The 25,033-nt window shown below is 35.5% G+C and overlaps 1 protein-coding gene across 1 annotated transcript in view; it reads left to right on the top strand.

Annotated features, from left to right (window-relative positions):
• Positions 1 to 3,555: 3,555 nt before the first annotated feature.
• LOC121423474 (dihydropyrimidine dehydrogenase [NADP(+)]-like) overlaps positions 3,556 to 25,033 on the top strand; it is a 38,762-nt gene continuing 17,284 nt past the window's right edge. The window contains exons 1-4 of the mRNA XM_041618821.1: positions 3,556 to 3,731; positions 7,781 to 7,891; positions 21,967 to 22,137; positions 23,420 to 23,581. Of these exons, the coding sequence (XP_041474755.1) occupies positions 3,693 to 3,731; positions 7,781 to 7,891; positions 21,967 to 22,137; positions 23,420 to 23,581 (483 nt within the window). The 5' untranslated portion in view covers positions 3,556 to 3,692. The remainder of the gene's footprint in view (positions 3,732 to 7,780; positions 7,892 to 21,966; positions 22,138 to 23,419; positions 23,582 to 25,033) is intronic.

Below are 25,033 nucleotides of genomic sequence, written 5' to 3'. Positions count from 1 at the left end.
GCTGGCTAAAATCAGCCCGAACTTTTGCGATATTTTCACATCCACATATTTCTTTTGCATCCACCATGTAAAAGAATACAACAAGATTGAGGATCCATACCAGGGGAGCGTTTCATGAAAGGACTTGTCGGACGTTATATCCGACAAGTCCCATTTTATCCGACAGCTACCATAGGAACAGTGCCTCTCAGCCAATCAGAATCATGAAAAGATGTCAGATCTGACAACTTGTCAAACAAAAATGTTGATGAAACGGTCCCCTGGTCTAACAATATTGTTCTTATTTCTTTATTATATTTAAAAACGTGTGCGGGTAAAAAGCACTTATCTATTTCACACCCTTATTTACTTTTTTGGGCTGAAATTTGTACTTTTTCCTCTAAAAAAATTACTTTTTGTTTCAAAGTTGAAAACAATGTGGTGGGGTTAAGGGTTATGTAATGGGTCATCAATACATGACACCACCACAATGTCTGACTCATTCATTATTGGCCTGGGGTGGTGACTCAACTTGCCCCTATGCTCAACTTACCCCGCCTTCCCCTATAGATGTCATGCGGAATGAAAATAACATCGTCGAGTAAATAAGATTCTGATTGAGAGGCGCTGAACTATTATGATCAGAATATAACACACGTTGCATGCATTTAATAACATATAAAAACAATTCAATTAATGTAAAGCGAAATAGGGTGAGGGTAGGGAGGGAACGGGAGAATAGAGAGTGGACTAAAGTGCAAATACAGGTCGGTCATCTTTCGGGGAAAAATAGTTTTATTTCCATCTTCAAAGTTCTTCACGAGGTTGTCCACCCAGCGGGGGACTATACCCAAACCACCCAACAGCCTTTCACGACCGTCAAAAATGATTCAGAATTTGCCCCCACCCATTTTTTTTAATCCTAGTAACAGAATTAATGATACAAACAAAAAAATTAATAGGGATACAAAACAGAGCGAGAGGGGGATGGAGAGGGGGGGGGGGAGGGAGAGAGGTGGAGAGATGTGAGATGAGGGGGAGGGGGGGGGCTACTTTTTGATTTGGTATTTTGATTGTAAATTATTTCCATTGATAAGTTTTGTTGACCACATTTCATGTTTTTTTTATTATGCCCTATACGCACAATGTAATTTTATATAGCAATCCAAAATATTCACAATTTTGAATTGGATTTCTTAAAACCGGCCTTAGAATACAGTTTTAACATGCTCCGACAAGCTGATGAGAATGAGGTCATAGTTTGGCACTACAGTGGACGTTTCGTGTGATACTATAGCAAGAACGATCGGTATGTAATGGTGGTTTGTTTTCAATTGGTCTAATGCCAATTCGTCCAATTACTATCTTGTCTACTAGCGTTTGGTGTACCATCAGTTCGTCCATAATCCACATGCATGGTCTAATTGCCATTTCGTCCACTCATTCGTCTAATGAACAGTTTGTCCAGTAGCCATTTAGCCCATATACCATTTGGTCTAATTGGACTAAGTTGGACGAAATGAATTAAAGTAAAATGGGCATTAGACCATCTAGGAATATATGAGACGAAAATTTAATGGTCATATACGAATATTGGTGATTGTACGAAGTGATGATTGGACCAAATGGTTATCAGGACCAAATGGTTGTTAGACGAATTGCTGATGGATGGAATGACATTAGACTGAATGAAGGTAGACCATTGGACGAGTTGGCAGTAGAAGAATTGGCAATTCACCGGTAGACTACGCAATGGTTTGCCTATTTAGGGAAGGCAGTTTTTAGGTTTGAACTTATGTAAGAGATAGAATATCATGCAATAGGGCACATGAGAGAAATTCAACCGCGCGCAAAGCATTCCGGACAGGCGTAAGTAAAGATCACATGAATTTATTGATTAAAATAATTCATTAAAAATAGATCAAATGTTTGTATATCAAAAGAAAAACGATATACATAATGCTATGTTCATACTCTTTCATAATCAAGGCGTTTGGGAAGGCTAGACTGCATTTTTGTATTTCATTTTAATCATTATTACCCACAATGCATTTCTGTTTTTTCTGGCGATGAACTGGCAGAAATTATGGTTAGTCTTATTTCAGGCCATTTAACTTTTGATTGAGCTGGTCAAGTACCTGATTAACATATCAAGTCTTAATGTACTGTTAATTGTGACTAATGTCAGTGAAGTATAGCAAAATCTATCGAGGGATTGATTTTTAATGATTTTTTGATGAGCTATGATATAACACGTGAGTGAATGGGGGTCTGTAATACTCATGTGTGCCCAATAGTGATCTTGTTTGTCTTGCGTTTTGATACAGCGCCATCTCTTGGCACCTTTTACTGCGCTCATTTTTTTTTATTTTACCAGCACCAACGACCCTCACCAAAAAAAAGATGCAGTCAAATTTTTAATTGAAATTAAACCTGCTATCGATTAGGCTAATAAATTAATTACAGAACTATAGTCAAAATACTTTTGAAATCAACATTGGAACTCTTGGCAAATACTGTCTTTAGGCGTGTTATGTAACAATGCTGGTACAGAATCACTGATCTCTCCTTTACAGAATACATGTAATTTGTATACATTTATATGCAAATCTTTTCACAGCCCCTAATTCAATTTGAGAGATAATACCGAACCCTTACGATATTACTTTTTTCAGACTTTAACCCTTTTTTTATAGGTGCCAACACCCCCCCCCATCAAACTGCCTATTCGCCTCTGTTTTGTTTTGTTTTAGGGGGAGAGACTTTCTGGATAATATAAAGATATGTTTACATGACCCACCCTCGGAAAAGCCAATATACTGTGTCACGATGAAAGAAATATCAAATATACTTCGTCAAACTGCGACCATTTATTTATATCCAAGATTCCAAATTAAAGGACGAAATCATAACAAGATTTTAGAAAGGAAGGAAGGGCTTGGTCGATTTAATGTCGCCATGGGACGAACAATTGGCAGATTTTGAAAGTTTGAACACCAACGAACACATACTTCTAAAAAAAAGTAAAACAAAACAAGCAATACAATGAAAATTCCAAGCAAGCATTATTGCTAATTAGGGGGGATTGAGCCCCAAATATGCATGACCATTGAAAAAAGTGAAAGAGAGAAAATGAAGGGAAAAGGGTGAAATTTCATGAATAAAGCATGTCTGTCAAAATCAGTTCCGTAATCAAAGGATCTAAATTTCGCTCGCTCCGGGTGCTCGCTTACTTCGCTCTTTTGCAGCGCGAAGTGTACGCCACTGATTTCAAGGCAGCATGCAAAATGCACGACGTCAGCAGCGTCAACAAAATATTGGCTCTGTTCCAATTCCTAAAAGAGAAAAATCGATGAGTATGGTGTTGCTTAAATTAAGCCGCTCAAAGTTATATTAATTATTTCTGTCAAATTTTGGCTTAATCAAGTGGCAATTATCGAACTCCTAACACACGACATTTTTTAACGCTAGAGCTTCTGACAGATATGATTTATTTACATCATTATTTTGCCAAGACTTATCCGAATTTAATTTCAAGAAGATGGATCTCCTCCTCAACTAATCTTTGAAATGAGGCCATCTCCATCTCATTAACGATCGATGAGGGAGGCTCAGGCCAAGAGGCTTAGTCTGCTCTTATTTCGTGTTAAATTTCGACAGTTTTTGTGAATTTTGTGCAGTTTTGGGTTGAAAGAACGTGTCGTATAATAATCATGTCTCGAATGTTGTCCAAAGATATCGCTGACATTGAGGTAAGTTGACATGATTTATAGTTAGAAGTGTGTTGTTAAGGTTGCTCCGCCTCCGCACTGCACTGGTGTGAGGCTGGCAGATAATCGGGGCGATGCAATGCCAGCGCGGTGATGTGGGCCTTTACTGCGTGCAATGCTACCGTGCCTACTGTAGTACTGGGGCTGATTGCATTGCACGAAAGGGTCTTTCCAAGGACCGTCTTTCGCTGTTTCGTGTCGCTCATCTTTTATGATACGCTATAAGCGGGGTGTTTCTGAAATTAATGATAAAAAATGAGATTCGTTAGCTTGCTTTTAAATCAAATTTTATACAATTTCATGATATAACATCATTTTATAAAAATATAAACAAATATTTTGTTTATTTGAACGGACGAATGAAATATGTTTGCAGATGATTTATTTAAAATGCGTTTCACATGGCGCATCATAAAAGATGGGCGACACCACTCATTCAATGAACAAGGTTATATAATATAACCTTGTTCTCAGTTATATCTCCATGTGTGACAAAATAAGGGTGGCAATGTTTGGCTTATTTTCTCTTTTTCTTTGGGGCAAATGCTTGATTTTTTTACACTGACAGTTTCCATTAGACCTGTTAATTAATACTGCTTGGCTCTTATTTAAATTTGATTCTTTATATCATTTTTTCTTAATTGAAAATAGAGATCAAAAGATGAAAATTTTCTTGCCATATTTACTTTCCACCAATAGAGGGCGTACACAAAAATATGCCCAAAATTCAAGTTTTTGAGCGCTCTGGTGAATACAAAAATTATTCCCACATTACTAATGTCAAAAATGATAAATAAATTAAAACTGTATGGAAATTAGTAATTTTGGTCACAAAAGTGATATTTTAATGATTTTTTAAAGTGTGTGCTCTATACAGCATTGGCATACCATAGTCCTACCTGTAGATTCTCCACAGGCCAGATGGTAGCAGTGAACAAGTGGGCGACATGAAAGACGGACCTTGCAAAGACCCTTTCGTGCAATCGGCCCCTGGTACTTTGTAGTGGTAGTAGTCTTGGCAGGCTATAGTTAAAGCATGCACGAACCCTTTATTTTGTCGATGATGATGCTTGACGTTGTTGATGAATGTTGTCGTCATTTATCTATATTCACTGCTGTATATTTGCCAATGTTGCAGAGAGGAGTTATTCCAATCCAATATGCAATAATACTTTTTAACTTTAAGTTTTTGTGACATTAGCACGGCTAGTATTACTATTAACAGTCACTGTTTTTTTAGCTTTGCTTGTACCGGTCATTGTTTCTTACTTAGTTGTAGTTGTTTTTACTTGCACGCTGTAAGCAATTTTTTTTATTGGATAATGTAACATACGCATGCACAAGCACGGTGCACTTCACAAGTACGACAATACACCATAAGGTGGCCTGTACTGTTTCCAGAAGAAGGAAAAGAAGGCATTGAAAAAAAAATATGGAGGTTTATCAAGAATTATCTAACCTATATCTAAGAGATTTAAGAAGGAAAAGTTGGATACATACCAAAATATGGCTTTATTCCGTCAAAAATTGGAGTGTGTGTAATTCCCGATGGCATCGGTTTATTTAGTCAGAAAAATAAATACCCAATACTCTTGGAGAGTAGACTATTGGTTGATAACCGTTATGAAATCCATGATGACTTTCAACAATTCCTGCTAGCTCAGTGAGAAAGGCGACAGATTGGAGATGCTTCATTCTGCAGCGAGAGGTTCGAATCCAAGTTCCCACCGGAAGTAAGAAGAAAAAAGAGAAAGAAAGAAGGGGGTTTTGGAGAAGTATTTTGTACAAGTACTGGAGGGGACATAGGGAAGTCTTTGCGAAAAGAAGAATAGGCTGTATTTTACTTAATTAGGGAATATACTGAACAAAGCAAAGTCATTTACTATGACTCTGCATTCAGTTTCAAATTCCTTCTCCTCTTTGACTTTGGGTCAGTGTCGAACTTGAACTTCACTGGTTCACATCTCCCATACTTGTCCAGTCCATTCGCGAAGCTGTAGACAATATTCATGTTAATGTGATAAATTAAAGATGGGAGAAACTAATTATATCTATTTCAATTTTTGTCTAACCTGCATAGCAGAGTGAGACTATAGGCACCGCTTTTCTGACGGTGGCGGCGGCGTCAACACCAAATCTTTACCAAAGGTTAAAGTTTTGAAATAACATCTTAACTTAGAAAGTATATGGATCAAGTTCATGAAACTTGAACAGTATTACTGAACATCCTGCCTGAGTTTCATGTCACATGACCAAGGTCAAAGGTCATTTAGGGTCAATGAACTTAGACCATGTTGGGGGAATCGACATCAAAATCTTAACCTAAGGTTAAGTTTTTGACATCAAAATCTTAACCTAAGGTTAAGTTTTTGAAATGTCGTCATAACTTAGAAAATATATGGACCTACTTCATGAAACTTGGAAAAAGATTAATCAAGTATTACTGAACATCCTGCCAGAGTTTCAAGTCACATGAGCAAGGTCATTTAGGGTCAATGAACTTTGGACAAGTTGGGGGTATTTGTTGAATTACCATCATTACTTTGAAAGTTTATTGGTCTAGTTCATAAAACTTGGACATAAAAGAGTAATGAAGTATCACTGAACATCCTGTCTGAGTTTCAGGTCACATGATCAAGGTCAATGGTAATTTAAGGTCAATGAACTTTGGCTTAGTTGGGGGTATTTGTTGAATTACCATCATTACTCTGAAAATGTATGGATCAAGTTCATAAAACTTGGACATAACAGTAATCAAGTATCACTGAACCTCTCATGCGAGTTTAAGGTCAATGAACTTTGGCCATTTTGGAGGTAATTATTAGATTGCTGTCATAACTTTCAAAGTTTATAGATATACATGTAGTTTATAAAATGTGGATGTAGGGGTAATCAAGTATCTTTGACAAGTCTTAGGTCCCATGATCAAGGTCAAATGTCATTTATTGTCAATGAACATAGTATTGTATAATGGTGTTTTTTTAAATGATTATTTTATAGTAGTTTTCAAAGTCAGCACTGCTGCCATATTGAATCGTGTGATGCAGGTGAGACTGCCAGAGGTGCTCTACTTGTTATTTGAGAGTAACACCTTAGCATTATTCCTGTGAAATTAGGAATTATTTCATAAGACTTTTCTTGACTAATATCGGCTTTGAAATAATGCTTGTAATGATGCAGTATTGACATAGACAAAAAGATGAGCATTTTGTCATTTCTTTAAAAGAAATCTCTGTAAAGACGCGCTAGCGCATAGTGCAAGAGTATTTGAAGTCAATCAATTGACGCAATCTCACTCTGATTTTTCATTGGTTGAACGAGATGAGAGAGCTACATGTATGAAACCATGTCAACTTCTAATTGGATCTATTGCTTTAAAATAATAGGTGTTTCTTACAGAGATAATATGAAGATAGAATTATTCTCAGAATACAGATTAAGAGAGATTTTAACAGAGCTGCCAAGTAGTATGGATTTTCAGTATTTAGTATTGAAAAATAAGAAGAATACTGATGGTTTCATGCAGAATACTGATTTCTTAAGTTTCCGTTTTATGTGTTGTCTTATGGTACATGTATTTCATTGAAAATACTGATGTCATCATCAAAATACTGATTTTCAGCTTTAAATATACTGAAATTTCTTTTTCAGGTTGGCAGCTCTGTTTTAAGGGTATTTTATCTCGATGATTTTAATGGAGATAAGATATTTTATTTTATTTTGAGATGAAATACATGTAGATCCTCATACATGTATTTTCTTTTAATAAAGTGCAAGAATTTAAATCATGATCATACATTTTTTAAAGAGCAAGGATTTTAATAGATCATGATCATTGTCATGCTACATTTTGTATTTTTGTATGATCATGATTTGAATTTTTGCACTTCAAAGTTCAAAGAAAATATTTAGGCCTAAAGTAAAAATTGTGAAGGTATTCCAATTAACACTGTACATATTTGTTAGTGTTTTTTATTCGCTTTGATATTTTCAAGCAACCCTCATGTTTATCTGTAATAATCATTTTGTAGAATTTGTTGGCCCTGAACCCAACCGTTCCATCCCATGCTAAAGTGGTCGTGACCAAAACAACCAAAGAAAACAGGAAGTACTGGAAGCGCAATGGACCAAAATCATGTGCGGTAAGTAGACCTAATATTGGTGAGTCCCCCCCCCCTCCTACCCCCACCCCTACCCAACATCCCTTTCCATTTCAATTAATGTCTCTAGAATTGTCTTTTTAAGGCCTGTAAGCTTAACTCATGAAACCTACTTACTGGCAGGATGGGTCAATTTACCATGACCTATGATTTGACCAAACTACATGAAATGTGTGATCGCTCTACAATCGCCTTTTATCACAATACATGTAATACCCCTTTCATAAACCCAATTATGCGGCTAATAGCAGCATAATTTGGTTGTAAAATCAGAGGAGGACCAGAGTTATCCGCATTATTTGATGCTGCAATTTTCCGCATAATAGCAGCATCGGGACCAGATTTTGACTTTATGAACGCATTTAGAAAGTAATGCGGATAATTGCCATGGAGCGGTCACAAGGTCACCCTCTTCCAATGCAACCGCATCGGAGGGGGTGTGTGCGGTTGCCATAACGATTATCCTCCTTTTTCAGGACAGGCGCTCGTAAAAATAGTTCAGATTATTTTCGGAGTTTATGAATGCAATTTTTATTGAATTATCGGCTTATTATTAGGCGGCTAATTGGAGGATAGGTTTATGAAAGGGGTATAAGTTGCTGGGTGACATAATGAAGTCATTGGCATTGATCTTGCGAGTTGTAAAATCTTATTGAAATCATTATGAAGTCTTAAGTTCATCCCTCCAATAATTTTCTCACGTCCGAGAAGCTATATTTTATTTGCACATGTATTTTTATATTTCAAAACACTGAAAATGTTTTGCTGAGCTTCATTGCTCTAGACGTAATCTGATTAAGGTTTAACTTTAATATAAAGTGTTATTGTACACACATGTATGTATGATATGTGTGAAAAAAAATGTAATTGAAGGCCAGCATTGGCATTGATATTTATTTTGTCTACTTTTCAAATATTAGCTATTAAAACCCATTTGGTCTACTTTCAAATGTCAGCTTGGTCTAACAGCCATTTGATCCACTCTACACGTTTGATGGAGAAAAAAAACGATGGAGGTTCATTTCATCCAGTCATGATGTTTAATATGAAGAAAATAAATCGAAGAAGTGGGGGTAATATCTCATTGTTTCAACGTTTTGTCAATGATTATTTGGCTTCTGTGGAGGAATAATTGTCATTTGCCTAAAGAAACCATTTGGCAATGGGTCATTGGCAAAATGTCGAAAATAGTGAGTCGTTATTTCCTGTTCTTTTATTTATTTTTTTCATTTTGATGGAAAAACATACATGCCAAGCTACATGTATGCCTATCAAGTCAGGGTAACATTTTGTTAAAGTACTTGTCTGACTTTTTATCTGACAAAGTCTTGGTTTTATCCAACAGTTACCATAGTAACAGTGCTTCTCAGCCAATCAAAATCAAGGAATAAATCTGACAACTTGTAAGTCAAAAAATGTTGGTGAAAATTCTCTCCTGATGCCTATTCATGTCAGGAGTGTGTGCCAAAAACAACAGGAATTAATGAACGGAAAAAATTTCAGCAATGTTCCCTGTGTGAAATATGGCATTTCATATATTTCAAATACTGTATGTTTGGCCCTATTGTGTACTCCAATCTCTAAAAAAGGCGAGGTCAGCACAGTCGGATTCCTATAAAATGATTGCATTGTTGCAACAAAAATAAAAAGGAATCAAAGAAGATGTGAACAATGACAGCTCTGCTTTCATAGGGGGTCCTCTTTGTCTAACCATGCTTGAAAAGAAATTGCTTCAAAGTCATTGATTGAGCCTGGACGGGTGCTGGGCACGTCAATAGAAGAGTGCAAAATGTTTGGAAAGGAAAACTCTGAAGGAGAAGTTTCTCACGGATTGCCAGCAATTTTTAACAGCGTTTCCTTTTGTGCATGTAACAACTGTAGACTCTTGAAAGTTTTATATCCGAAACTGTTCAGTTCTTAAGGCTGAGTGTGATTATACATTGTCATTTATTCTTACAGAACTTTTGGTGCCAGAATTAAAATGTTTGTTGTTTTCAGTATATTTTTTGCACTGTATCAGCCTCCCCCCATCAAATATGAGAAAGGACTGATCAATGAAAAAATTAAAATACCTTGCAAGCCGCCATGCTAATTACCTGCCTTTGTTCATTATCATTCAACACAGAAACTAAAGTAACTTGCCACTATCAAAATTTAGTGCTTGTGTATACATATAAGAATAGTTTTTAATCCTGCACAGTTGTATAAACTTGAATGTTGAAAGAAACAAAAGGTGGATATTGATTAAAAATAATTTTTGAGAATTTTCATTTGATTTCAACAACCAAAAGAAAATAAAAGTCATAAGATGAAGTATCTATGGAAATGGAATTTATGCCCTGTTCGTTTTTAAAGCATGAATCTGTCTGAAAGATACTCTTTGTGACACACAAACAAATTAGAATACATTGTAATAGGCCTGGGAGTTAAACTCAAACCATCAATGCATTTGATCAATTTACCAATAATTGACAACTAACTAACTACTACTAATCAAATGTTTACCAGATGTTGATTACTGATGGAGACATCCGATCGTCAAAAGTACACGGCTATAATATTAATCTTTGATATTTGAAAACAAACTGCAGATAACAAATGAAATTTACATGTGGTCAATTCCAGCGTAACGGACATGACGTTCAGACAAATTTTTGTAATTCAAAGGTTTATACAGTAGAAATAGCAGTCTTTTGATAATTGTTACTAAGCTTATCAGACACATTTAAGTATCAGTTACATACACATAGAATTTCAAATCGTTTCGTTCAACAGTTGCGGAGAAATTGCACTCTTTGTGAGCGTAACGGACATGACACGAAATGGACGAAGCATTTTTACCTCCTATTGCTTATCAAAATTCCTGTGAATTCTTAGATTGCATGCACCTGACGTTGGTGTTAATTTAACCTTAAGATCATGCTCTATCCATAAAATGGTGTTTAACAACAGTTTTACAGTGCATTCTGTATTCCTAGCTCAAAATGTAGCGTAACGGACATGACACACGAAGCGTAACGGACATGACAGTTTCGTCCACTTTTTGTAAGCGAATATAATTATTTTATCACAAGATATGGTACAAGTCTAATTGTTTACATGTTAAGGCTAGAGGTTAGAGACACATAATATAACTGGTAATCTGTAATATCTCCTATTATTTTGCAATTTGAGAGGGGGTCTTTTTGTACAATTTTTATAAAACAAAAAAATATTTAGAAAAATTTATTTTACACCGATTAAAACAATTAATGAGTATTTTCCAGTTACTACCATCCACCACACCTAATTAAAGGAGAAAAAGTTGATAGAAAACGTTATTTTTTATTCATGCCCTAATATTTGATAATATACTAGCGTAACGGACATGACACCCTTACGAAGTGAACTTAAATAGCACTTCTTAGTTTCAAAATGAAAGAAATATGAATAATAAATGTAATTATGTAACAGCAAAGAACCTTTACTAACACTCTAAAGAAAAATATGTAGATATTATTAGCAGGTATCATTAAATTAATAGCTATATAGCCTAAGTGATAATTCTATATTGAATACAATGTTTATCATACCACTACGACACACTGAGAAGACCAAATCTCTTTTTTTTTGTGACAAGAAAACAAAATTTACCAGACCTGTATAAATCCAAGAAGAACATATTATGGAGTGTATTGTATGATAAAGAACATGTACTAGCATTAATGTCAGTTTTAAGATTACAAAAAATGGTATTAAAATTTAATAGCAGTACCTGGATAGCGGTCTTTCATTATCGATTATGTACGAGTTGAAAGGTAATCGGAATGTTTGTAAATAGCTTCTCTGAGATTTTTTTCATTCAAAATAACTACAGTATCATCCTGAGTATAATCATCCTTTCATCAAATCTTGAATGTTCTACATGTAAATCTTACAATCTTGCTTGCTGACAAATGTGGCTGTATCTAATTTTGTTGTATTGTCCGCGCTGCTTGTGTACAATTGAAGATACATCATTCAAATCATGATTATGGCTGACCAAAATACTATGATGACATAATTTATTGATCGCGCCACATTCTTTCCACGGCCCCTTTGCTTTGTGATACTGCAAAGAAGTGCCACTGTAGATTCATGGATTCATAGAGCTACATCATGAAACACAGATATCCGAATACAAACTTGCTTTTAAATGTGAGCCCATGCCATCACTGAAGAAGTACATGTAAAGGTTGGTGAAAGTCAGATACTTTGAAGTAATATCATCAATGATCATGAATTCACAAGTTGGAGTTTTATCATGCTCCAAACTGTCAGTGCAAGAACCTAAGATAATCAAATGTTTGTTCAAACACGAATGATGCAGATTGTGATCTGAGTATGTTGCCAGATCTAGCTGCATCTTATCCTAGTATTATGTGGCATACCGTTAATTCTCAGAAAAATCTACCAGAACAAGAGCTGAACTTTCTTGAAAAATATCTTGAATGACATGCAGATTCTAAGAAATATTACATTCAGCTATCCTCAAACAATTGAGACTAACCTCAGTCTGTGACACTGAGCCTAATATTTTGTTTTTGTAAATGCTGCCATTTGCCATATATAAGGCGTCATGTCCGTTACGCGAATTGTCATGTCCGTTACGCCATTTTTATGAAAATGAGAAGTGGTAAGGGAAAATGATTGCTACACATGGTAGGGGGTTTAATTCTAACATAGAATCTGAATCTGCAGTACCTTTAGACAAATTTCGTGTAAGCTGTGAAAACTTTAAGTGAAAAACGTAACGGACATGACACTGATAATGGTAAAGATATCATACAAATCTGAAGACAGATTTCTGTAAAATTGATGAATGGCATAAATTTAACGATTATTTTCTGTTGATTTAAACATTAATCAACTATTCAGAAGTTAAAAGAGACCTCTGGGACCTTGTTTGCTTTTAGTAGAGACAGGAAAGATGAATTGTTTAAAAATAGCCACATTTTTTACATTTTGCAATATACTATTCTATTTTTTTGATGATGGAAAAAACTACAAAATTTTATCAATATTGCGATTTTTCTATTGGAAATTGAGACTTTATAGATTACTTTTGGGCAGTTCCATAAAATAGTAAACCTTTTGGTCAAAATTTCAAAATCCTACAAACAAAACAAATTAGGTATCACATGAAAGCTAAGAAACTGAAATGTATAAATCTGAAAGAAATAATTTCAAACAATGTATCGTTTCATTTTGACAAGGCATTGAAATCACCGTAGCAACAAAACAGAATTTTACTTATTTTCAAAGGTCAAGTTTGCAACAAATTTTAAACCTTTTATAAGCTTTGAAATAATTAAAGTTGGATGTTGTCCAAGTTGTTATTATGTCAAGTTTCTAAAAAATAAGTTAGGTTTTTTCAATTTTTCTTAAATTTCTTAAACCGAATATATTAAAAGCAGGCACTTTCAAATGTACGTCCGACCCCTTTTCACATACACTTTTTTTCTTACAAGCAAAACAAAACTAGATAAATTTTCCCAAAGTCAGATGCAAAGCAAGCTTGGTTTGTTTAATATATACACCAGAAGGTAGCTCACCACTAGTCCGGGATTTCAAGTTAAGTGGGGGTCGGACGTACAACTTTTTTGTACGTCCGACCCCCTGTACGTCCGACCCCTTTGAAACTTTTTTTTATGAAGTTATCTTTCACTGCTCAGATGTTTTTTGCAAAAGTTTAATATCATAACATCTTTTACTCATATCAATCTTTCAAAATTGAATACAAATTTCAATTTCAATCTAGTTTAAAATGACCTTTTTTGTATTTCTTAACCCAACACATACTGGGGGCAAAATTCACCTTCCATCTTTAACATTTTGCATGATAGTTCTTTAACACACCTTGATATCGCTGTATAGTTTTATTGGTTTTTTCTTTGAAGTCTTGCACAAGTTTTGAGACAAATTTCACAAAGAATACCTCACATTTTTGACAACACGTAGATTTTTAAATGATGATATCATCTTCAAGAAATGGTGATTTATTTGTGTATTGTGTGCATATTCAATGGAAACTGCCTTCCTTCATCTCAAATTATCACATACATGTAACTTAATGAATTTAGTGGTAATTATGACTGAATAATAGCCTGCAGAAAATTTGAAAAGAAAATAAAAATTGAAAACCTACAAATACATGAGAAATTTAATAAACAAAGAAGTTCCATATAAAAGTAGAAATTGCCCCCTTCCCCTCAATCTCAGGTACAGCAATTGCCCCTCTATGAGAAATAGATCTGTCCATTTGCTATAATGATCCATGGATGTCTAGACTATTCTACTTTTGCCTATAGGGGTGTAAGTTATGAAAATGTGAAGGGTTATTCATTTAATTTTGACTTGTTCTCATTTCTTTATTTCTGCATCAACCTTGTTCAAACTTGGTACAAATGATCCTTGGTTGATACCATGTGTGTGTTGATGGGGTCAAAGGTCATCTAGGGGTCAAAAAGTCAAAAGATAGGAGGCCATTTATTCATTTTCTGACAGATTTTGTTTAAATCAATTTTTTTGTTTGCATCAAAATTGTTCAAACTTGAAATACAAAATCAGAGGGTAATACAATATTTTTGTTGATGAAGATGATAATTTCTAAGGTTATTTAGGGGTCAAAAGGTCACTTTTGCTCATTTTGTTATTCAAGGTCAATTGTTCAAGCTTTCTAGGGATCAAAAGTTAACTTTTGATACCGGTAGTTTTTTTTTATTTGTATTGTATTCAAATGTATTCGAACTTGGAACAAATTATCAGTGGGTAGTACCACATATTTGTTAAAGAGGATGGAGAGGTCAAATGTCATCTAGGTGTAAAAATGTCAAATGACATATTTCTGCATTAATTTTGCCCAAACTTGGAACAAAACGATCAGTGGGAAAAATTACATGTGTTCTTGAGGATTGAGAGATCAAAGGTCATCTAGGGGTCAAAAGGTCATATTGCATGTTTTTTTTATTGCAACATCAGGGAAGACTCGTGGTTCGTAACCCACCTTGTAAAAACAAAGTTTGTAACAGAACAAGTATTTTTAATGTTGAAGAAATTCTTTGTCATGTCTTTTGCAAACCATTAAAAAAAATACATTTTACTTGAAGTTTAACAGTATCCTGCATTGTGTGAATAGTTGAGTTGTTTCATTATTGATGTGATCTAAAAATGAAGATATCAAAATGGAAACAGTTTAAACCCACTGACTCATTTGTAATAGATATGAGGTGCATTTTGCTTGACTGTAAGAAAATCAGTATGGGGGTCGGACGTACACTGTCTGAATGCATGTCAACTTTAATCAAGCATAACTCTTCACCAGCATCAGATTCATTTGTTAATTCCGTCTTATGTGAAAGACAACTAACCAAACAGTATGTATATTTAAAAAAATCCAGTTTAGAATGTCTATGTTTTGTGTAACTGATCTTCAAAGGGGGTCGGACGTACAGTGTGCAAATATTTTGCACAATGTACGTCCGACCCCTTCAAAGTGTACGTCCGACCCCAAATAGATCAGCCTGTAACTAAAACAAGGCAATGCCTATCAATTTCTTTGCTTCATTTCTTGTAAGATTCATCCTTTAGCTATCAGCTCATATTAGAATTTTAGTACCTGCAACACAAAAATCACAGAGATTTTGACATGAAATCTAAAAGCATAAAACCTGCTTTCGTCTGATGTACGTCCGACCCCTCACATTTTTGCCCATATTTTCTATTCTTCATATTGCAGCCTGGTCCTGTCATGGTGTAATGATAACCTAGGTCACATGTTATGATATACTAAAATAAATAAAACACTGCTATCAAATTAAAGGAGATACAGCTCTTAAATGTGTCCGAATGTACGTCCGACCTTTATGGAATGACCCTTTTTAAGAAAATTTGACTGCTTGAGTGAAATCTGAAACTTCATTTTTTCTCTAAAGTGAACATTTTCCATGGAATTGCCCATGTGCTAAAATTCAATGAATTTCCAAACGTGACTCTTTTTTAAGACACGACAATGACGGCTGTGCCTGTGACCATGCATAATTTAGTTGTGATGATGTGCACATCATGGGCACGGTATGGGACACTGACTGAGTCAGCTTATGACCATTGCTATGTAAACAGGGAATTTTTTTTGTAATTTCTGATAATCCAGGAATCTTGATTGTTCTAACTAATACCCTGACAAACAATTGAATGTCAAGAAGGATACTCATTATCCGGGCTTTTGCTTGATTTCAGGCACTACTAGTCTGATGTGTAAACGTTTCACTTGAGTAAAGGGTATGAATGTGCAGCCTATAATGCCTTATGTACTGAAGGCCCTGGCTGAAACAGCAAGTTTTATTTGCTAGTCTTTGTGTTGAGACCCACTTGTTGCTCAAAGTTTTGATTAGGGTCTGTGCCTGCAGACTAGCTGACAACTTTCCATCTTTTAATAGGTTTTGTCAGGTTTTATGACACATGTACACATGTATATGAGGTTGTTATTTGGGGTTTTGCTATGTTCTTGGCTTCTTCTCAGGCCCTGCAGGTACAACCGTCTTGTGCCCTTGCAAGTTACATGTACGATAGAAATTTAAAATAATTCAAATGTTCCTAATCAAAATACTAAACTGGGGGGCGTTTCATCAATATTTTCGTCCGACAAGTTGTCAGATCTGACAACTTTCCTGGATTCTGATTGGTTGAGAAGCAATGTTACTGTAGACTAGTAACTGTCGGATAAAACAGGACTTGTCGGATAAAACATCTGACAAGTCCTTTTGTGAAACGCTGACCCTGAAGTACAAATTTGCTACAAATAAACCAATATATCAAAATTGTATTACATTTTTAAGCAAATTGACTCGAAGTCACACATAAAATGTGTACATTCTACTTGGTTTAATTCTCAAGTCTACATGTATGCAGATTTTTGTCTGGCCTGCAAAGCAGAGCGAGACTAGAACATGCAGTAGAAGCTTTTTACTGATGGCATTGTCAACAATGAACATTGAAATCTTATTAATAAACCAAGTTTCAGTTTTTGAAATGCCATCATCATAACTTCGAAAGTATAATATGATTTTTTTTCATGAAACTGGGACATGCAAGGGTAATCAAGTATCACAGATCATTGTGCGTGAGTTTCATATTACCACACCTCTTTACCAATCAAAATTAAGTCATGCAAAAGGATGGGTTGCCATTGATTGAATCATGTTCCACTCTTTGTCACAGTGAAAAATATATTCATTTTGATTATGAATAGAAATTCACGGATGTTGAATCATACAAACTTCCCCTATACATCTGTCACCTGGCTCTACTTAATGCATGGAGAGCCTTCAACTTTGTATTGTAAAAAACAGAGTTCCAGGCCTGTATTCTGAAGTCAGGTCTAACTTAGACCATGGTGTAACTCTGCTAAAATTATGGGAAGCCAAATGTGTCCAAATTCTTATTTAATATTTCTTATGTTTAATGTGCTCTTTCCTGATTCATTGATGGTGAAGAAAATCTGTAAATACTTCCTAGACAATTATTAATGATTTGAGAGCCAAATGAGCTGAAATATGGTATCTCTACTGTTACTAATTTATGTAACAATTGGCTATCCATACTTAAACCACAACTTTAAATCTGACTTTAAGTTAAACCTGACTTCAGAAGTTCAGAATACGGGTCTTTGTCAAAATGAAAAAAAAAAATCATTTTGATTGTGAATAGATAATTCATGGATGTTTATCATGTTGAATCATACAAACTACACATATCACCTGGCTCTACTTCATGCATGGAGAACCTTCAACTTCGCATTGTAAATAACAGAGTTTACAGTGACTGTGTGTTCAAATTAATGCACCATTCCATTAGTAACATATGACAATATATTGTCCATGTTGATTCACCGATTCAACCAGATTTTGTCCCTTTATCATGTAGTTTACTTTTACTTGGACTTAAAAACACACATAGGCAAAGTGAATTCAATGTAAAGTTACAGCAATACAAAATGAATTTTATACTGAAAAAGATGGTCAGTATGAACACATACTGCATTTTATTCTCAATGATTGAATGGCCCAAATTCACACGCACAAATGTTTTTTTTTTAAATCCCCCAGTTTTAACCCCCACCCACCTTCATGCCCATTTATTTTAATTCTTAAATACTGTAGTTCACACACACTGAATATGATCAGATTTTGTAATTGTGCATGTCTGTGCCCAATTGGGTTTATACACTGCCTACTCAAAATCAAATATGCTGTTTTAGTGCTCTTAAAAACCCAATTTAAAGGGGAAGTTCACCCTGACAAAAACTTTATTGTAAAAATAGCAGAAAAAATATTAAAAAACATTGCTGAAGGTTTGAGAAAAATTCATCAAATAATTAAAAATTTATTAGAATTTCAATCATTTGATTCGTGACATCATATGCGAGCAGCATTCCTACATAGCGAATGGTTAAAAACTAATGAAATGTCATTTTCTCAGAAAATTGAAAATGGTTCTCACTGTACCTTTTGTATATCAATAGACAAATCATTTCACACCCGATCATGAATAGAAAACAAAATTAATTCATCAGGAACCATGCAAAATTTGAAATTCATGCATTTTATATTACATACAACACATGGGGCAGCTGCTCGTTTATGACGTCACAAATCCAAAATTTTGAACTCTAATAACTTTCTTACACTTTAACGGATTTTCCTAAAACCTTCACCAATACTTTTATTATTTTTTCTGCTATTTTTGCAACAAAGTTTTCTTCAGGGTGAACTTCCCCTTTAAAGGAAATAAGTACCTTTCATAGGTCAGTATGAAGTACATCTGGAACAAGGTCAGGTCAGTGTTAACTTGACCTGTCAGGGAAGGGGAGGGGGGGTATTCTGCCAGCACAGACCCTTTGTTTTCACAATTTTTAGAGTGCATAGTACAGTGTCTGAAGTAGTGAGACTAGATTCACTATGTACTGTGTCTTGCTACAGACAGAGAGAGTTTGGCTTCTACTAGTTTTCACTCCAGACATGGTATAATTGGTTTCAGTGTCAAATATGAGTCTGTGCTGGTAGACTACTAGAGGGGGAGGGGGGGGGGGGGGGGGGGGGGAGGCAGCGGCTGGTAAAGAAACCCACAGTTAAACACCCAGCTACTACTGTACGATAGAGAGAGTAATTCCAGTATTCCATCATTTGTAAGGATTCCGTAGATTGGGCAATGTGGAGAGGGGAAGATCGAGGGAGAGGAAGGCAGAGCAGTATCAAATACAATGTAGGTCTACAGGGAAAAGAGTGGCCATGGCCTTCTACAAACTTGACCCTGTACTGAAACCCATGTTTCTCCTCAATAGGCAAAGAGAGGAAAATGAAACCTTTGGAACAAGATATACACCAGGACCAAGATAACTTGTGTGAAAACACAAAAATCAAAGAAACAGCTCAACAAAAGTTTGAGAAAAATTAAGTAAGTAATAGAAAGTTATGAGGATTTGAAGTTGACATCATTATTGTTATGTAGATCCTCCAATTGGCAATGCAACGAAGATGTGTGATGTCATGTGAACAACTTTCTCATTAATTTTGTAAATATTTCAAACTGCCTCTTTTACATGTAATAGTAGAGCATATATTCTTTCTATAGGAGGGCATGTAATACAGATTTTGTAAGAATACATTATGGATATTCAACAGTTTGTATCACATAAAGAGACATCTTTGTCGCATTGCCAATGGGATAATCTCCATAGCATTTCTGATTGATCACAATATTCAAGTGCTCATAACTTTCTAATTATTTGTCCAATTTTTTTCAAACTTTGTTGTTCTTTGATTTTTCTGTTTCCAAACTTTCCACATACATGTAAGCCCACTTGTTCCAAAGGTTTCATTCCCCTTTAGGGGTCAAATTTCCAATTGATTGCATTTTGAGTTTTTGATATCCCTGTTATAAACTTTTGTCCAGAAATTCAAATACCTGCATTAATTGAAGTAAAATTAACAGTATTTTGGAACAAATATATTTTTCTCCCTCTTTTGTTGTTCATTAAGCCTTTAACACTTTGCAAAGTGGATTTGGCACAGTTTACATGTTTATATTATTATTTATAATATTATTAGTACAGTATTAATGGGGAATAGAAAGTTATCCATAATTCTGCAAAAATTAACTACTGCTCATTTTGATGAACAAATCATTACAAATGTCCCTACATTACATTTAGTATGGAAGAGGCTATTTTCCCTTACAGTCTCATTAAAAAAAGCAAATGAAAAGGAGAGTTAGTGCATGAGATTTGCAGGGCTGTGTAAAGAAAGACTGAACTCCTTGCCGAATGCATTTGAGACAGCAAACAGAATCTAATGGAATTGGTCGTGCAAGTGAAAATTCAATATTTAATGTGTATAGTGGAGGATTTCATTTTATGATGCCGTATCATGGGAAATAACACCAGGATCTGAGATAGAATTTCATTTTCTGCCAGCCTTTTTGTATAAAACATCGAGGCACAACAACCTGGGATCTGTCAGATTTGTGACATACAGGAAAATATACATTGTTAATATTGGGGTCTACTTCTCATAACCAACTGCCTATTAAATCTACGTTAGATTTTATAAGCTTTAACCAGTATGCGACACTGGCACCAGTCAGACAGTCGCAGACCAGTAAGAATTGCTGTCGGGCCAGTGACTTTTCAGACATACTGGTCCGACATGACCTGCTAAAAATTTATCAAACTGATGCAAATGATATTTTCTCCTCTTTTGTAAATTACAAAAAAATAGTTCCCTTAAATTGAGAACTGGCTCTCATGTTTGGTTTTATTTTATTTTTTTAGGGGGGGGGTGGATCAATCAATTTTTTAATGTTTTTCTTTATTTCTGGGACCAGTAAATTTTAGGTTCGGACCAGTGAAAAAATAGAATAACTGGGTATCTACATTAACAGGTTGGACCAGTAGAAACAAAGGGATACTGGTAGTGTGGAGCCCTGCTTTATCCCTGTACTGAGTGGGGATTTTCAGGGCTCTTTTAAGTATAGGGGAGACCGGGGTTAGTTGGAACATTGGGTAAGTTGAAACATTGGAATATACTTTACAGGCGTTAAAGAAAATTACAATGTTTCAAATTACCCCATGTTCCAACTAACCCCGGTCTCCCCTATCCGGGGCGAAATCACCCCGAGCCCACGTGTAATTTTTCCCCTTGTGATAAAGAATATTTTACAAGGTGAGGATATGGTGAGGGCATTGTGGTGTTGATTATTGACTCTTTGTCTTTTAATCAGAGGGACGTGGGTTCGAATCCCAGCCATCGCATGTTTTCCTTCAGCAAGAAATTTATCCACACTCATTCACTCAGGCTCAATGAAATTTGACCATGTTATGGTATCAACATTGAAATCTGAACCATGGTTAAGTTCTCAAAATGTTAGAACTTTGAAAAAATCAAAAGTATATTATGTAAGGATTTATATTAAATATAAGGGTCATCAGTTATCACTGATCACCTTGTATGAGTTGCAGGACACATGATTAAGGTCCAATGTCATTTGAGGTCAACAAACTTATTACTTTATTATCAAATGAATGCTGTTCTGTGGAAATTTATGAGCCTTAATTTTCAAAGTGAGTGCTACTGGTATTGCATAATGCAGGTGAGACTACCAAGGGCATCCCACTTGTGCAGTACATACACGTACATGGATGACATGGTCCTTTAAATATATTAAAATCTTAAGATTTCATGTATTCCAGACAGATGCTCACTCTAATTAGTACATATCGTCGGCCTTATGCCAAAAGGGCCTTAACCCGATTTTAGGGGTTCTGAATATTTTATAATAAATTTAACACATTTCATGTAAAACTTAATAACTTAACACGTTTATCGAAATTGGCTTCAAAAGCAAAAAAAACGACCACAAACTTTTGATTATTAGAGAGGCCAAAACCTTTATAAACGCCATTATCTCGGAATGGCCAAAAGCAGTTAAGGCCCTTTTGGCATAAGGCCGACGATATATGCCTTCTATGTTTTGTATCATAGACATGCGGTGACCTTGACAATAACTTTGACGATGTGAAGCACACAACCCTCAGTGAGAGGGCGGCGATGCGGGAGGCAGCCCGTTGTCTGAAGTGTGCCGACGCCCCTTGTCAGAAGAGCTGCCCCACCCAGCTAGACATCAAAGCATTCATCACAAGCATCGCAAACAGGGTATAAATACATTTGCATTATTTAATTTGTGCTATTATCACAGGTCTGCATTATATTCCCTTTCTTGATACCGGTACATAATTGTATTGTATACTGAACTGGCTTAGTGAAAGTTGACATGTGGCATTTGCTGAATTTCCTATTGCCATATGGTATGATTGTGTGCAATGTCATCATGAATGATTAAATCTTGTTATTGAAGTTTGAAATCGCAGTATTGAAAATGTATAATAAAGCTTTCCCCATCAGTTGAGGTAAAGAAGGAATGATATTTTTGTCAAATGGTCCCTAGAATATGATTGTACTTGACTGTTCTAATGTATGATGTTTTGGAGTTTTTTTTTTCATTTGGGTCAGGGTATACTAACTTTGCTATTCAAATCATTCATTTTGTTATGCAAATACTTTTGGAGGGAAGTTTTATCGTGAATTTATGAACAATTTGATCCCCTTATGTTCTCCTCTTTCATAAAGAAACGTATGTTAAGGAGGATGTTAGGTATTATTAACCTCTGCCTTGGAACAGTTCCGTCCACCTTGTCACATGACCAGAAATCAAGTTTATCTTTTACTGGGTACTCACAAGGCAGTATTCAACATCCTATCTTTATGATAATGTTAGGTGATCATATCATTGACGCATACACTGTAGCTTCTATCCAGATTTACAAAACATCATTGTCCAATTAGGACCATTGTTGCATATGCATTTCATGAAAAAAAAAAAACCATTGACCAATCTGAATGTTTTTTTTATTTCTCAAAGAGCTATTTCACATCAATGAAGAGATTGCAGGTAAATTGACCTGGTAAAAGCTGTTTGTAAGATACAAATGACTTTTACGCACAGCTGGTGATCTTTTCTTGTGCTATGTGTTATTTCTATATAATTATATGACCTAAGAACATGATCCAGTTTAATGTCAGTGATCTCATACCCACACACTGCTCCTCTTCCTACCTTTGGAGCATTTCACAAAGCTACATGTATCATTAAGTTACAAGAGACTTCACGAACGACCAGTGATCCTTTCTTGGGGTTAGCAATATAGACCAAATATTTATCGATGTTGATGTAGCACCTAACTTGACCAAAGAAAGGATCACCAGTCGCTTGTAGAGTCCCTTGTAACTTGGGAACAGCTTTAAGAAACACCTGCCTGGGGAGTTTTTTTAGGTTGTAAGCTACATGAAATCCTTGCATCTGATTGGCTGAGAACAGATTACTAGGTGAAAATCACCAACTGTTGGAATGCTTCCTTGATTCCCAACCCCTTTACAGAACTACTATGGAGCCTCCAAAGCCATCTTCTCGGACAATCCCCTGGGCCTAACCTGTGGTATGGTGTGTCCTACCAGCGACCTCTGTGTCGGGGGTTGCAACCTTTACGCTTCGGAGGAGGGACCTATCAACATCGGTGGCCTTCAGCAGTTTGCCACAGAGGTGAGATGTGCCCGAGGACATCTTAGGGCTGTTTCACAAAGAGATCAGTCTGACTAGAACTTAAGTAGAACTACTGCGCATTGATAAGATTGCGCATTACACATCATGTGCATGTCAGCATTTAAACATTTAAGTGTTAGCACTAAATCTCTGTGAAACACCCTCGATGTATGTATTCCCCTTTGGAAGGGCCGATCCCTTGTCGAAAAATGCTTAGTAGTTCCACTCCTAAATGCCATTTACACCATATATGCGTAAAGGAACATGTAATCTGTTCGATTCTTGTATAGATTTTGATCCATCCATATCCCAACAGAATAGCACCTATAAATAGTCACATTTGTGTGTTTTATGCCTTTTAATGTCAGATATTTTTCCAATTCTCTTTTTTCTATTGTATTTTCCATTATGATGGAATTCCTTCTGGCATTAAAACCAAATGCAGATCTATGTCATTCTACATATTGATGATTATCATGATTATTATCACTGCACTGAATGAGTGAAAATAAAAATCATCAGTTTTTGTCTCACCTGCGAAGCAGAGTGAGACTATAGGCGCCGCTTTTCCGACGGCGGCGGCGTCAACATCAAATCTTAACCTGAGGTTAAGTTTTTGAAATGACGTCATAACTTAGAAAGTATATGGACCTAGTTAATAAAACTTGGCCATAAGGTTAATCAAGTATTACTGAACATCCTATTAGAGTTTCATGTCACATGACCAAGGTCAAAGGTCATTTAGGGTCAATGAACTTAGACCATGTTGGAGGGATCAACATCGAAATCTTAACCTGAGGTTAAGTTTTTGAAATGTCATCATAACTTAGAAAATATATGGACCTAGTTCATGAAACTTGGACATAAGGTTAATCAAGTATCACTGAACATCCTGCACGAGTTTCACGTCACATGACTAAGGTCAAAGGTCATTTAGGGTCAATGAACTTTGGTCGAATTGCGGATATCTGTTGAATTCCCATCATAACTTTGAAAGTTTATGGATCTGACTCATGAAACTTGACATAATAGTAATCAAGCATCACTGAACATTTTGTGCAAGTTTCAGGTCTCATGATTAAGGTCAAAGGTCATTTAGGGTCAATGAACTTTGGCCGAATTGGGGGTATCTGTTGAATTACCATCATAACTTTGAAAGTTTATTGGTCTAGTTCATTAAACTTGGATATTATAGTAATCAAGTATCTCTGAACATCCTGTGCGCATTTCAGGTCACATGACCAAGGTCAAAGGTCAATGAACTTTGGCCGAACTGGGTGTATCTGTTGAATTACCATCATAACTTTGAAAGTTTATGGATCTGATTCATGAAACTTGTACATAAGAGTAATCAAGTATCACTGAACATCCTGTGCGAGTTTCAGGTCACATGATCAAGGTCACAGGTCATGTAAGGTCAATGAACTTTGGCCATGTTGGTTTTTTTTGTTG

The sequence above is a fragment of the Lytechinus variegatus genome, chromosome 11 (genome assembly GCF_018143015.1).
Source record: "Lytechinus variegatus isolate NC3 chromosome 11, Lvar_3.0, whole genome shotgun sequence".
In the NCBI taxonomy this organism is placed as follows: domain Eukaryota; kingdom Metazoa; phylum Echinodermata; class Echinoidea; order Temnopleuroida; family Toxopneustidae; genus Lytechinus; species Lytechinus variegatus.
The sequence above is the reverse complement of the archived record's forward strand: the minus strand, read 5'-3'. Positions and strand labels throughout refer to the sequence as shown.